This window comes from Copadichromis virginalis, linkage group LG6, assembly GCF_057382275.1.
Source record: "Copadichromis virginalis isolate Kocher_CV1m ecotype Utaka linkage group LG6, C_Virginalis_male_GT1.1, whole genome shotgun sequence".
Classification (NCBI taxonomy): Eukaryota; Metazoa; Chordata; class Actinopteri; order Cichliformes; family Cichlidae; genus Copadichromis; species Copadichromis virginalis.
The window spans coordinates 58,281-73,085 of NC_140623.1; the positions used below are offsets into that span (position 1 = coordinate 58,281).

A 14,805-nucleotide genomic window follows, 5' to 3' on the forward strand; every position below is an offset into this window, starting at 1 on the left:
TGCTGGGTTCAACACTGTTTCTGTGGTTTCTCTGGGTTTATTGCACACCTTTGGGGCTAGGTACACAAAGAAAAGAATATACACACACAGATAGGAACAAATCCAAGGGGTCAAAATGTGGTCATAAATATTTTGTACTTGTAAATCAGTTTTGTATGTGTAAAAAGAATTTGTGTGTGTGTAAAAAAGATTTGTATTTGTGTGGTAGCGTTCTGGTCATAAGACAATGCATATACTTACCTACAACAGCTTGACCCAGTGCTGACAATGAGATATTGATCTTTCCAAGTCGACCATGTCGTAGCTGCCTCTCCAGAAGTTTCTTGTTGGTGACAGTGTTATAATGATGAGTTATATTTCTCATCAAAAACACATGTGTGGATGGACTCATATTACTTAAAAAGTAATTGCTTTTCCTCATGTTTGCAAAGAACTGTTCAACAACTTGACTGTTCAGCCAGCCTTTCAGCTCTGGGACAAGTTGAATTCTGCGGCATTGTCCTCAAAGGAAGAACTCTCCTGAGTCATCTGTGATGGGGTGCCTGATGATAGTGGTACAGTTGATTTGAAGATGTCTCTCTGTGTCTGGAAGAGATGCCATTTAGCTATGTTTTTATGAGGACATGATATTCGAGGCTTTGCACAAGCACAATGCCAGGTGTTCCTCAGAGCATTATAAGTCACAAATATTCTGCCAAGACGGCAGAAACTGTGTATTTCCGGCTCAAATACAGACAAACAGATCTGTGTTGAGGATCCACCAAAATCCACCCTCACACAAAGTGGAGCATATGCCATCTGGGCAGCTTTCTGTCTCTTTATGCATGTAGCAGCTTTGGCCTCTCCAAAAAATTTAAGGTCCACCATTTCCATCACGATGTGCTCTTGAAGAAAAACCTCCTTTACAGTTTCTCGGCAGTAATCTAGTGAGCGAAGGTGCTCACATAAACTGAAGCCTAGTCCGCTCCGCTGGGCCAGCAACTGGTATTGCTGACATTCCTCCAGCTCACATCTGATATTGTGAGACATCCCCCATGTTTTCCTCTGAACGTGAACTGGCACAGAGAACCCATGGCCAGTTCTCTGCACAGCAAATAACCCTGTAGTTTCATCTACACAAACACACTGCTCCGGCTCACTGAGCTGCAGCGGCGCTGGCTCCTCAGCTGGTGGCTCGCTGAGCTGCTCCGGCTCGCTGAGCTGCGCAGCTGGCGGCGCGGGCTTCTCCCGCTCTCCGAGCTCCTGCCCGCTGAGCTCCAGCTCCGGCTCCTGCTCGCTGAGGTGCTCCTGCTCCTCTTGCTGCCTCGCGGGCTCCTCCGGCTCGCCGAGCTCCTGCTCACGCAGGGCAGGTCCAGGTGGCGACATAGCAGCCGGTGAAGAAGATGGCAGAAGGGTGACTGCAGGCGGATGAGGTGACAGTGGCGCTACAGCTACAGATGGTGAAGCAGCAAGTGATGTGGAGAAAAACCCAAGTGAAATAAATAAATAATTAATTAAATGTGTCAATAATTAATTAATTACATGTGTCGTAAATATTTATGTAATTAATTATTTCTGATTTTAATTAATTATTGCCACATTTAATTAATTATTTAATGGTGTATTTAATTAATTCATTATGGCAGTCCTGGCGTTCCATAGGATCTTTGTTCCCTACAAGTGAGGAAACACTACACAATGTGTTACTCTTCTATCACTCCCAGTTTCAACATTTTGCCCATTTTCTTCTGAACAATTTGCCTGTTGTGCTCGAGTCAGGCTATGAGTGCATTATCACCCCAGGCTGTGTTTCAAAATAGCGCTCTTTGAGCAAAGTAAGTTTCTGGGGTGGCTGTAGCTCAGGTGGCAGAGCAGGTCAGCCACTAATCAGAAGGTCAGTGGTTCGATCCCAGGCTGCCTCCTGGCTGCATGCCAAATATACTTGGGCAAGATACTAACCCCATGTTTGCCTACTGGTGGTGGTCAGAGGGCCCGGTGGCGCCTGTGGCCGGCAGCCTCGCCTCTGTCAGTGCCCCCCAGGGCAGCTGTGGCTGCAATGTAGCTTGCCATTGCCAGTGTGTGAATGACTGAATGTAGTGTAAAGTACTTTGGGGTCCTTAAGGACTAGAAAAGCGCTATACAAATGCAGGCCATTTACCATTTAAAGTCGGGCAGGTGGGAGAACAAATCTGCAAACCGCTGCAAAATTGAGGTCACTTTTTCTTTTGTTAGATTAACAAGTTCAATGCGGCTCCCTATGTGGATGAGAGCAAGTGGTTCAGAAAATGTGGTAGATTGTGGTGCTTGGTCTTTCCCCCAGTGGTAGGACATCTATGTACATTCTGATTAAGTTATGAAGTTTATGTGAACTTATTAGCCTTGTGATTTTACAACTGAAATTTGTGTAGATATAGGACCAAATGGCATCAAATGGTTTGACTGTATAGTACAACATACCCCAAAACTTCAACATTTACATACTGAAAATATGTCTTAAGCTTGGACTTTTACTTCTTCAAGAAGCATGTCTCCTTTCTTAATTTGACTGATCTCACATATGGTGGAAATATATAATGTCAAGTCTGAGAGCACTTGTGATTCCAGAAAATAAACGTGACAGTAACTCATTGGACACAGTATTAGATGATCACTTTTTATTAACAACTCTTTTATGTAATAAAAAAGTGGGATCTTCAAAAACAAATACAATGCAAAAGCCCTCAAATAAGGCATTTCTTGGGCTTACTGGGAGCAATGGAATAAATTGCACCTTATTTTCAGAGTCCTTTTTCCCCCTTCACTCTTCATCTTCTCCAGAGGCTCCTGCTGTACTTTTTCTTTTCTCTCTCTTACTTTGGCTTCACTCTTCATCTTCTCCAGAGGTTCCTGCTGCACTTTTTCTTTTCTCTTTCCTACTTTGGCTTCACTCTTCATCTTCTCCAGAGGCTCTGCCTGTATCTTTTCTTCCTTCCTTTGCCTTTTGCCGCTCATCTTCTCCAGAGGCTCTGCCTGTATCTTTTCTTCCTTCCTTTTCCTTTTGCCGCCCATCTTCTCCAGAGGCTCCTGCTGCACTTTTTCTTTTCTCTTTCCTACTTTGGCTTCACTCTTCATCTTCTCCAGAGGCTCTGCCTGTATCTTTTCTTCCTTCCTTTTCCTTTTGCCGCTCATCTTCTCCAGAGGCTCCTGCTGTACTTTTTCTTTTCTCTTTTCTACTTTGGCTTCACTCTTCATCTTCTCCAGAGGCTCTGCCTGTATCTTTTCTTCCTTCCTTTTCCTTTTGCCGCTCATCTTCTCCAGAGGCTCCTGCTGTACTTTTTCTTTTCTCTCTCTTACTTTGGCTTCACTCTTCATCTTCTCCAGAGGCTCTGCCTGTATCTTTTCTTCCTTCCTTTGCCTTTTGCCGCTCATCTTCTCCAGAGGCTCCTGCTGCACTTTTTCTTTTCTCTTTCCTACTTTGGCTTCACTCTTCATCTTCTCCAGAGGCTCTGCCTGTATCTTTTCTTCCTTCCTTTTCCTTTTGCCGCTCATCTTCTCCAGAGGCTCCTGCTGCACTTTTTCTTTTCTCTTTCCTACTTTGGCTTCACTCCTCATCTTCTCCAGAGGCTCCTGCTGCACTTTTTCTTTTCTCTCTCTTACTTTGGCTTCACTCTTCATCTTCTCCAGAGGTTCCTGCTGCACTTTTTCTTTTCTCTCTCTTACTTTGGCTTCACTCTTCATCTTCTTCAGAGGCTCCTGCTGTACTTTTTCTTTTCTCTCTCTTACTTTGGCTTCACTCTTCATCTTCTTAAGAGGCTCCTGCTGTACTTTTTCTTTTCTCTCTCCTACTTTGTCTTCACTCTTCATCTTCTCCAGAGACTCTTCTTGTATCTCTTTCTCCTCCAGTTGTTCTTTATTTTAAGAAAATAATCATTTACTTACTCATTAACTTAACATTGTTCATATTGTGCAATATAATGTTAATATTTACCTGAGGTTATTATTGCTGCAGATGACATTCCACTTTGGTCTTTCTTGTTGTTATCTAAGACCAAATGAGAAATAAATAAATACCACTTCACCTTAAAGTTCTTTGAACTTGTGTATTTTTACTACAGCTGCTGGTTTCCAGTTACCAGATCTGGGTATGGTGTCTTCAAAGAGAGTTGATTGATGAAAAGTGAGCCTCTTCAAGCATCTGGTTTGGTGAATCACCCTTTTTTCTGAACTCTTATTCACAGTCATTGCTTTGTCTTGGCTTACATAGGCCTGCTGCATCTGAAAAATGATGATTGACAAAGAAAAACAAGGTTACTTTAGCTCATCTAGATGTAATGTTCAGATTTGTTATGTAACAACTGGAATTTGGTGCTGTAATCGTAATGAGCTCATCGCCGTTTCTCTGTCCTGTACATATAACACACAGAAATGCAAGAAGACTATGGTGTGAAGACGTGTCTCCCGGGGCTCCGCAAAGCAATGACAAAAATATTGGTTTAAGACGCATCCGCATTTACTATATCAGCCCTGTAGGCTCTAAATAACCGTTCTTGCCGCCGAGCATCCGCTCGTTTATTTATTTTTTTTATTTTTTCACTCTCTGAGGTCGGGAAACCTACTTTTGACAACTTCTGGGAAAGGCCGTAGGAGCTTCTTTCCTGGTTGGCTGTGGTGACCGTAGCAGTTGCGTCCGGGCAATCAAGTTCTCCCACTAAAAGCCTCACCATTTGCTCTTCATTTTTCTTTTTGTACAATGGCAGATAAGAGGGAGCACCGTCGAAAACGGGGTCAAGCCGGCGCGGGTGGTTCTCAGAGCCCGGAGCTGGGCCGCGAATCCCAACGTGACGCGGCTATCACAGAGAGCAGCTACGAGCAGGGTGCGGGCGCACCGCTCGGTGAAGCCACATTTACCAGAGCATTGGAGGCTCTGAAACGGGACATCTGCGACAAGCTTGAATGCAAGATTGACACGGTTACCCATACACTGCGGTCAGAAATATCATCTGTGAAGGCTGAGTTTAAAGCTGCTATAACCACCCTACAGGCCACCGTTAATGCTCAAGGGACTACCATTAAAGATTTGGAGCTTTCAGCTACAACCTGCAGTGACGACCTGACTTCTCTTCAATCTGCTGTAAAGGTCCTAACGGAGGAGGTCAGACAACTCCAAGCTAAATGTGAGGATCTAGAAGGAAGATCAAGGCGTAACAATATTCGCCTTGTTGGCATCCCCGAGGGTTTGGAGTCTTCCAACCCTAGGGAGTTTATTTCCCATCTCCTGCAAGATCTTCTGAAACTGAATGAAGCACCCTTGTTAGATCGGGTTCACAGGTCCCTTGGGTCAAAGCCCAGAGAGGGAACGCCTCCTCGCCCACTTCTCATTAGAGTCCATTACTTCCATGTCAAGGAACAGCTGCTACGTCTTGCAGGGGCAAATTCTCCTCTACTTTACCAGGGCAGAAGGATTTCCATTTTTCCAGACTTTACACCTGCAGTGGCTAAAAAGCGTTCACAGTTTACTGGTGTCAAGCGCCTTCTGCATTCCTGTCCTGGGATCAAGTTCTGCCTGTTCTACCCTGCGGAACTGAGGGTGACACTTCCAGATGGAGTTATACGTAAGTTTACTGATCCTGCGTCTGCCACGGACTTTGCCAATAAGATCCTGGGGGGCCCAGCCTCTCAGGGTACATAAGTGTCTTAGTCCATGGGCTGATATGTCCATCTTGCTTAATTTCTTTGAAATAATTTTTTTTTTTTTTTTTTTTTTTTTTTAGGATGTGTCTCGTTCTAATATACTCTCATATAATCCTTGATTTGTCTTTGCCTTGTAATGCACGGAGCTTAAACTCAACTGGGACTTCGAATGGTTGGGAGGAAGTGCTCAGGGGTGTGTTTAGCGAGGGGTGCGCGCATCTTGTTAGGGAAGATGCTTCAGCATTTAGGGGGAAGTTTGGGTGTTTTTTGTTTTTATGTTGTACTGTTCTGTACACTGATTTTGTTTTTTGCGTGTTTTTCATTGGTCAGCTGTGGCTTTTCTCAACCTATGTTTTAATATGGCACCGCAATTAAATATTAATAATCAACAAGCAGGTTACTCATTTAAGTTCTGTAGCTGGAATTGTAAAGGCCTGAACCAACCTATTAAAAGGAGCAAGGTCCTTCATCATTTGCAATTTTTGGGCGCCCAGGTTGTGTTCTTACAAGAAACACACCTAAAAATTTCAGATCATTTTAGACTTCGCAAGGGGTGGGTGGGTCAACTCTATCACTCTACATTTAATTCCAAAGTTCGTGGTGCTGCTATTTTAATACACAAATCAGTGCCATTTGTTTCTTCTAAGGTTATAGTGGACCAGAATGGTAGATTCATTATTGTGAGTGGTAGTATTTGGAACACTAAATTTATTTTTGCCAATGTTTATGCTCCCAATTGGGACGATCCAAATTTTCTTAGTATTCTTTTCACTAAAATTTCTGATTTCTCTTCCCACTATTTGGTTCTTGGTGGCGATTTTAATTGCTGGCTCGGGCCGCTGGATCGATCCTCAAATAAGCCTGGTAGGCAATCCAACTCTTCCAAAATTATTAATACGTTCCTTAAAGAATTCTCTGTTATTGATGCCTGGCGTTTCCTCAACCCTACACGTAGAGAATACACCTTTTTCTCCCCTGTTCATCATACATACACTCGTATTGATTACTTCCTACTGGACAGTCGACTTACTTCACAGATTCGCTCTTGCTCTCATAGTGCTATTGTCATTTCAGATCATGCTCCGTTGACTCTAGATTTGGCAGTGGGCCAATGTTCTCCGCCAGCTCCATGGCGTTTGAATACACGCTCGCTGTCAGACGATAAGTTCACCACATTTCTGAATTCCAAGATAGACTTATTTATAGAGACAAATACTACACCCGGAATATCACCCTCTATTTTGTGGGAAACATTTAAGGCTTTTATCAGGGGACATATTATATCTTATGCTGGTTTTGAGGCAAACCAAAGGAAAGCAAAATTGTCCGAGCTCATAATACGCATATCGCAATTAGACGAGTTGTATGCCGTTTGCCCGGCACCAGAGGTCTATAATGATAGGCTGTCTTTGCAGACTGAGTTTGATCACCTGTCCTCTGCTCGGGCTGAAGAGATGTTGCTGAAATGTCAGTACTCCCAGTATGAATATGGGGATAAGGCCAGTAAACTGCTCTCTCATCAGCTCCGTAGTGCAGCAGCTGCACACTCCATTCCTCGGATTCAGACATTAAGTGGTGTCTCTATGGATCCTAGAATAATTAATGACCAATTTCGAGACTTTTATTCATCTCTCTATGCGTCTGAGTGTGCATTTAGTACGGAGGCTTTGGACTCATTTTTCAATCATCTTAAGCTCCCATCAATCGATCAGACACACAGCCTCCAGCTGGAGGGACCAGTAACTGTAGAAGAGATCATGCAAGCTATCAGCAAACTGCAGTGTTCTAAGTGTCCCGGACAGGACGGGTTTCCGGTTGAGTTCTATCGTAAATTCATGCCTAAACTGGCTCCGCTCATGATAAATATGTATAAGCACTCACTGGAAGTTGGATCCCTCCCACCCTCTCTACTGCAGGCATCTATATCCCTGATCCTAAAAAAGGATAAGGATCCACTACAATGTGGCTCATACCGTCCCATTTCTTTGTTAAATGTGGATTATAAAATCCTTGCTAAACTTCTAGCGAGGCGTGTAGAAGCAGTCTTACCATCTCTAATCAATCTGGACCAAACAGGCTTTATTAAAGGGAGATACGCCTTCTCTAACCTTAGACGTTTGTTTAATGTCCTTTACAATCCCTCAGACTCCAACAGCCCTGAGTTTGGGATCAGTTTAGATGCTGAGAAGGCTTTTGACAGGGTAGAGTGGGGATACCTCTTTTATGTTTTAGATAAATTTGGCTTTGGTAAAATATTCATCTCCTGGTTGAAACTTCTTTATACTTCCCCGCTTGCCGCTGTCAAAACAAATGGCACATGCTCTGACTTCTTTCCCCTGTTTAGGGGGACTAGGCAGGGCTGTCCTATGTCGCCATTGCTATTTGCAATCGTAATTGAGCCCCTAGCCATATCGCTAAGATCAAACCCAGGTATCACCGGGGTTTTTAGAAATGGTATAGAACAAAGAGTCTCCTTATATGCAGATGACTTGCTTCTTTATATCTCAGAGCCAGCATCCTCATTCCCTTTGGTACTTTCAATACTTGAACAGTTTAGCCTTATTTCTGGCTATAAACTGAATCTTGCTAATAGCGAACTGTTTCCCCTGAATGCTGCTGCACAGAAATATCAGTGCACAGCACTGCCTTTTCGAGTTGTATCAGACAACTTCACATATTTAGGGGTTAAAATTACAAGTCATTTTCATGCTCTTTTCAAGCTTAATTTCGACCCACTTGTGGAGAAAGTTAGGCAGGATTTGGACAGATGGTCTCTACTCCATCTGTCTGTAGCAGGGCGCATAAATACAATTAAAATGAATATCCTCCCCAGATTTTCTTTTCTTTTTCAGTGTGTCCCTGTATTTATTCCAATTTCCTTTTTTGTTAAATTAGACAAGATTCTATCTGGGTTCATCTGGAACAAAAAAAACCCCAGAATACGCAAGACATATCTTCAAAGACCGAAAAAGATGGGGGGGATGGCTTTACCAAACTTTATGTTCTATTATTGGGCATGTAATATTCGTATTCTCAGGTATTGGCTACAGGGGGAGGACACGAATAATGCCCCGGCCTGGCTCAGTTTGGAGACTTCTTCCTGTGTCTCAGCCTCTTTACCAGCCCTGATTTATGCCCAAAAGCAGCCTCCGAGTGCAGGTTCTTATAATAACTCTATTGTCAAAGTTACCTTGAAAATATGGTATCAATTTCGTCGTTACTTTAAGTTGACCTTTTTTCCCCTTCAATCACCCATTGTGAAAAATCCCTCTTTTCAGCCTTCGTTAGCTGATGGTGCTTTTTATTTGTGGGCCTCTTTGGGTATTAGGTCTTTTTCTGATCTGTACATTCAGAATACATTTGCCTCCTTTGAACAGCTCTCATTGAAATTTGGCCTTCCAAAAAGTCACTTTTTTCGCTATTTACAAATCCGGAGTTTTGTTAAGGAGAAATCCTCTCAGTTTCCATCTAGACCTTCTTATCATGACTTTGATAACCTTCTATCGCCTCCCCCTTCATTACAGGGCCTGATCTCCTGTTTGTATGGGAGAATATGCTCCTTTGGCAATTCTTCAATCTCGGCTATTAAATTGGCATGGGAGCAGGATCTGGGGTGTGTGATTCAGGATGACTCTTGGGATAAAATTCTTTACCGGGTCCATGGCTCCTCATTCTGTGCCAAACACGGGCTGATTCAATGTAAGATTCTGCACCGTATACATTGGACTAAGGCCAGACTAGCTCAAATATACCCCAATCTTAGCCCTGATTGCGACCGTTGTCATCAAACACCTGCCTCTTTAATGCATATGTTTTGGTCATGTTCATCCCTCAAACAATACTGGATTAATATTTTCTTGATTTTATCTAAGATCACCCAGCTAACCCTCCAACCTGTGCCCTTAACTGCTTTGTTTGGGGTTCTTCCTGATTCAGTTGCCTTGCCGACGCCTCAAGCGGATCTGGTAGCATTTTTCACCTTATTGGCAAGACGCAGAATATTGTTATGTTGGAAGTCCCCTTCCGTCCCATCCTGGGAAATCTGGATCAGAGACGTTTTGCACTTTAGCAAACTCGAAAAGATTAAATTCACCCTACGCGGGTCTACGGCCAAATTTTTTAAGACCTGGCAACCCTTTTTTGACCATGTTCAGACTTTGCGGTCTCGCAATGCTCCCAATTAGCCAGCTCAGACTCTATCATATTTTATTTTTTTCTTATCTTATGTTTAAGTAAGAGGCCTAAGTTTAAGTATATGGATTCTATTGTGCCTGCGCCCTAGTATTTATTTAACTACTTTATACATATTTTGTTTTCTCTAACAGAATTGACTTATCCCTATCACTAAGCTGACCACTTATCATCTGTGGTTTTTTTTTTTTTTTTTTTTTTTTTTTTTGTGTGTTTTGGTTTTTATGTGTCTGTGTGGGGGTGTGGGTTCTGGATACTCTCCACATCTCCTTTGTACACTCAGGAACTGTTGTCTTGTACCCTTGGGTTTGTTACTAGTATTATTAGATTGGACTTTTTCCTTTTTCTGTTTGTACACCCACTGGTACTGCTATAATCATGAGGTGGGAATGTATGTTTTATATTGCTTTATGTTCTTTAAAAAGAAAACGGCATATTGTTCAATTTATCTTTTGTAAAAGTCGATGCAAAAACTTTAATAAAAAAAAAAAAAAAAGAAATGCAAGAACAAGAAAAAAATTATAAACCAGTTTCATGTTGGTATTGATTGTTTTAGAAACAAATCAAACTGCAAGGAATGAACTTTAGCCCCCTATTTGTGAGTAAAAGCATTTTGTAATAGTGCACCACTATAAGTGCCTGTGCTGATTTGTTAGCAAATAGTTTTTGGACCGTCCAAGTCCTCAGAACTCACTGCTGGTATTATACATACACGAGCACGATCATTAGATTTACTGCAGCTTTCTACTCCTCCTCATGACCTCACTAAAATGGACTGCAGCTAACTCACCTCTTCCTCAAACACATCTTTTCTGAATTGTCTTTGAATTTATCTGGTGGAGGTTTCCCATCATGTTCCATCCTCTTCGAATAAGCTGAGTTCTTCTTCTTCTTCTGGCTCCTCCCTTTAGGGGTCACTACAGTGGATCATCTGCCTCCATCTTATTCTATCCATAGCCGCCTCCTCGTTCATACCAACCCTATCTATATCCTCCATCACTATATCCTTGAACTCCCTCTAAGGGCTTGCTCTTTCCCTCCTGCCTGGCAACTCCATATGGAACAATATATTCACTATGCCTCTTCTACATATGTCCAAATCATGTCAGCTTTGCCTCTCTAACTTTGTCTCCAAACCGCTCAACATGAGCTGTCTCTCTGATGCACTCATTTCTAATCTTCTCCATTCTGGTCACTCCCAAACAAAATCTTAGCATCTTGAGCCCTGCCATCCCCTGCCTGGCCTTTTGCACTGCTTGTTGCTTTGGATGCTTGACTCCAGGTATTTAAACTCATGTACCTTCAATACCTTTACTCCTTGCATATTTCATATGAGCTGACCATCTGACGCAGAAGAATACAAAGACATATTTTGTTGAATGCACTGAAACAGAGGACAAATTTTACCTTTTCCATGGCCACTTTGTGAATCATTTGTCCCAAATGTTCTGCTTCATCCTTTGAATCATCTTTAGATTCATCTTGTGTGGGTCTGCTATCATGTGTCCCATCCTCTTCAGATGCTGCCACCATCTGTTTTCAGAGAAGACAACAATATGTTTGGTCATTTTTGATGGATTGATTGTGGAAGCACTGAAACTGAGGATGAATTTCACATCTCTTTGTGGCACAGGACACCCAGTTTTGTTTTTCATGGCTACCTTAGGAATCCTTTTACGTTCTTGTTCTTCCTCCTCTTCTGAATAGCCTTCAGATTCATCCTGTGTGGGTTTCCAGTCATCTGTCCCATCATCTTCAGATGAGCTCACAGACTGTTATTAGAACAGAAAAATATATATTTTACTCATTTTTCATGGATGTGTGGAAACAAAACACTTACATCTTTAACTGCAGGAGAAGAAACTCTGCTGGATTTTTCCTGCCCACCTTAGGAACCCATTCCCTCGCTTCATCCTCCTCCTCCTCTTCTGGATTGTCTTCTTGTGTGAGTTTCCCCACATCTGTCCTATCATTTTTGTAAAAGACCACCATCTGATTTTAGAAAAGTAAAAGTAAAAAGGTAAAAGATTAGTAATCAGTGAAAACACTAAAAACAAGCACAAGAACATACATTACATACTTTTCTCTTGCGCAACTGGTATGTCACTTTTTGTAGATGCTCCACCCCCTTTTTCAAATCCTGTTTAGTTTCTCTTATTGTGGCTCCGGCACTACAGGCAACCTCACCCTGACCTGGGCTCACCATCTGTTTATGGTACAAATTAAATATGTTTTGTTCATGATGGAGTAAATGATTATATATGAAAGAAGTGCAACCAATCAAAACTCTTACCAAGGGAATCAGGGCACACATACCTTGTTACTGCTACACTGGAAGAGCGTTCTGTCTAAAAGCTCCTCTGTTCCTGATGACTGCTGCTCTTCCTTGTCAGATCCTTCACTGTCCTCGTCCTGCACAGATCCTCTGTCCTCTCTCCTTTTCCTTTTATTTGCTGCATATGTTGCAATTGCATTGGTGGTCAGTGCTCGGCTCTGGAGTGTGTCCTCTGCAGGGTCCTCAGCTGTGCAAAGCAATATTACTAAATATGAATAAATGTAAGTGTATAGATAAATATATGACTTCACTTTAGCTTATTTAAATAACCTTGATAAAATCTTTTGGCTGTGATGGCATCATGGCACATAAATGTTGCCACTCTGTCGTAAGATTTACGTCCCAACTGTCGCTTGGCCTGAAAGAATAATGTTTTAAAAAGAAACCACATGAATAAAACCCATGACACTTTAACCTACTTCATTGTGTGTCAAAAAATAAAAATGAAAAGTTTTCTCACATAAGTGCTACAGGAGGAACGTAGCATGTTGAAGGTGGGGGCAATCCCCAGATTCATCATCTCCCAGGCTGCCTTGAAAAATACCGGTAGTCTATGAAGAACACCTCCACTAGAACTGTGGAAAAAAGTCGGTGCCTCCGAACCGCCTTCAACATACTCTCTGATATGATTGTAACGCTGCAACCAGGTATACTCATTCTTGTACAGGGGGACAGCTGCTTGCCCATGGTATCTTTGAGTTTTGTGCTGTTTAACCTAATACATGAAAATACATTTTTATTCAGCTGAATAAAAAAATGTCTATGTATACTTAGATTTATATCGTTTTAGTACATACACGGATGATGCGGGCACCCTGCTTAGCTTTTTCTGCCATTTCAACCTCCTCAGTAGTCATGTTGATGATCACTCCCTTTCGGTGACCAGTTATGGCAATAATATATCCGCCCAACAGTCCAAAAAACAATTTCAATATTGTTCTGCTCTGGGGTTGCTTCTCGAGGTCATCTGTAAAAACACAAAGAGAACACTACATGTATTAATATGCTATGCTAACACATACACTGCATTTACATGTCCAGTCCCTTGTGCAGATTATAGAGGGATTTTACAAGCACCATGTCTCAAGGACCATGCAAGTACCACAAAGTATCAAACAAATTTTCCAGACCAACCATACAAAAAACCCAGTTTCCAATTACAAAACCCTGTAATGTGTCTTAAGATAGAAGATAGAAAGAGATAAAAGTCTCACGCCCCTTGCCGCCTCTACATATAGATAACAAATGCAAATGTGTTTGAGTAGTAGAAATGGCTGTTATAATGGCTGAGTGTGTGTGTGTGTGTGTGTGTGTGTGTGTGTGTGTGTGTGTGTGTGTGTCTCCAAAATATAACTCTAAATATTGAATGTAAATCTGTTCCAGATACCATAACTTGTAACTTGTTTTACTGAGGGTTAGTTATGCTCAGTTTCTGGCATGTTGAAAATAAATGAAACAAAGGAAAGAAAATGTGTAAGTTAACCAGTGTAATGAATCTGAGAATACAGGGAGTGCAGAATTATTAGGCAAGTTGTATTTTTGAGGACTAATTTTATTATTGAACAACAAACATGTTCTCAATGAACCCAAAAAATTCATTAATATCAAAGCTGAATGTTTTTGGAAGTAGTTTTTAGTTTTAGCTATTTTAGGGGGATATCTGTGTGTGCAGGTGACTATTACTGTGCATAATTATTAGGCAACTTAACAAAAAACAAATATATACCCATTTCAATTATTTATTTTTACCAGTGACACCAATATAACATCTCCACATTCACAAATATACATTTCTGACATTCAAAAACAAAACAAAAACAAATCAGCGACCAACATAGCCACCTTTCTTTGCAAGGACACTCAAAAGCCTGCCATCCATGGATTCTGTCAGTGTTTTGATCTGTTCACCATCAACATTGCGTGCAGCAGCAACCACAGCCTCCCAGACACTGTTCAGAGAGGTGTACTGTTTTCCCTCCTTGTAAATCTCACATTTGATGATGGACCACAGGTTCTCAATGGGGTTCAGATCAGGTGAACAAGGTGGCCATGTCATTAGTTTTTCTTCTTTTATACCCTTTCTTGCCAGCCACGCTGTGGAGTACTTGGACGCGTGTGATGGAGCATTGTCCTGCATGAAAATCATGTTTTTCTTGAAGGATGCAGACTTCTTCCTGTACCACTGCTTGAAGAAGGTGTCTTCCAGAAACTGGCAGTAGGACTGGGAGTTGAGCTTGACTCCATCCTCAACCCGAAAAGGCCCCTCAAGCTCATCTTTGATGATACCAGCCCAAACCAGTACTCCACCTCCACCTTGCTGGCGTCTGAGTCGGACTGGAGCTCTCTGCCCTTTACCAATCTAGCCACGGGCCCATCCATCTGGCCCATCAAGACTCACTTTCATTTCATCAGTCCATAAAACCTTAGAAAAACCAGTCTTGAGATATTTCTTGGCCCAGCCTTGACGTTTCAGCTTGTGTGTCTTGTTCAGTGGTGGTCGTCTTTCAGCCTTTCTTACCTTGGCCATGTCTCTGAGTACTGCACACCTTGCGCTTTTGGGCACTCCAGTGATGTTGCAGCTCTGAAATATGGCCAAACTGGTGGCAAGTGGCATCTTGGCAGCTGCACGC

The 14,805-nt window shown here is 42.1% G+C and overlaps 1 protein-coding gene across 1 annotated transcript; it reads right to left on the minus strand.

Moving 5' to 3' along the window:
- Nucleotides 1–465: 465 nt before the first annotated feature.
- LOC146706836 (uncharacterized) lies at nt 466–13,032 on the minus strand. Its single transcript, XM_085460703.1, has 10 exons — nt 12,969–13,032; nt 12,157–12,362; nt 11,921–12,046; nt 11,728–11,832; nt 11,502–11,612; nt 11,248–11,373; nt 4,092–4,233; nt 3,947–4,000; nt 3,627–3,866; nt 466–1,430 (listed from the first exon to the last, which is right to left on the minus strand). Exons 1-10 carry the CDS (start codon nt 13,030–13,032, stop codon nt 466–468), a joined length of 2,139 nt encoding a protein of 712 aa, XP_085316829.1.
- Between the last annotated feature and the right edge of the window lie 1,773 nt (nt 13,033–14,805).

Coding starts and splice junctions, on each gene's coding strand:
- LOC146706836 (XM_085460703.1), bottom strand. CDS start 13,032: ATGACTACTGAGGAGGTTGAAATGGCAGAAAAAGCTAAGCAGGGTGCC. Junction 4,234..11,247: donor ACAAAGTGGCCATGGAAAAG/GTAAAATTTGTC, acceptor ATCATTTTTCAG/ATGCAGCAGGCCTATGTAAG. Junction 4,001..4,091: donor AGACACCATACCCAGATCTG/GTAACTGGAAAC, acceptor ATTTGGTCTTAG/ATAACAACAAGAAAGACCAA.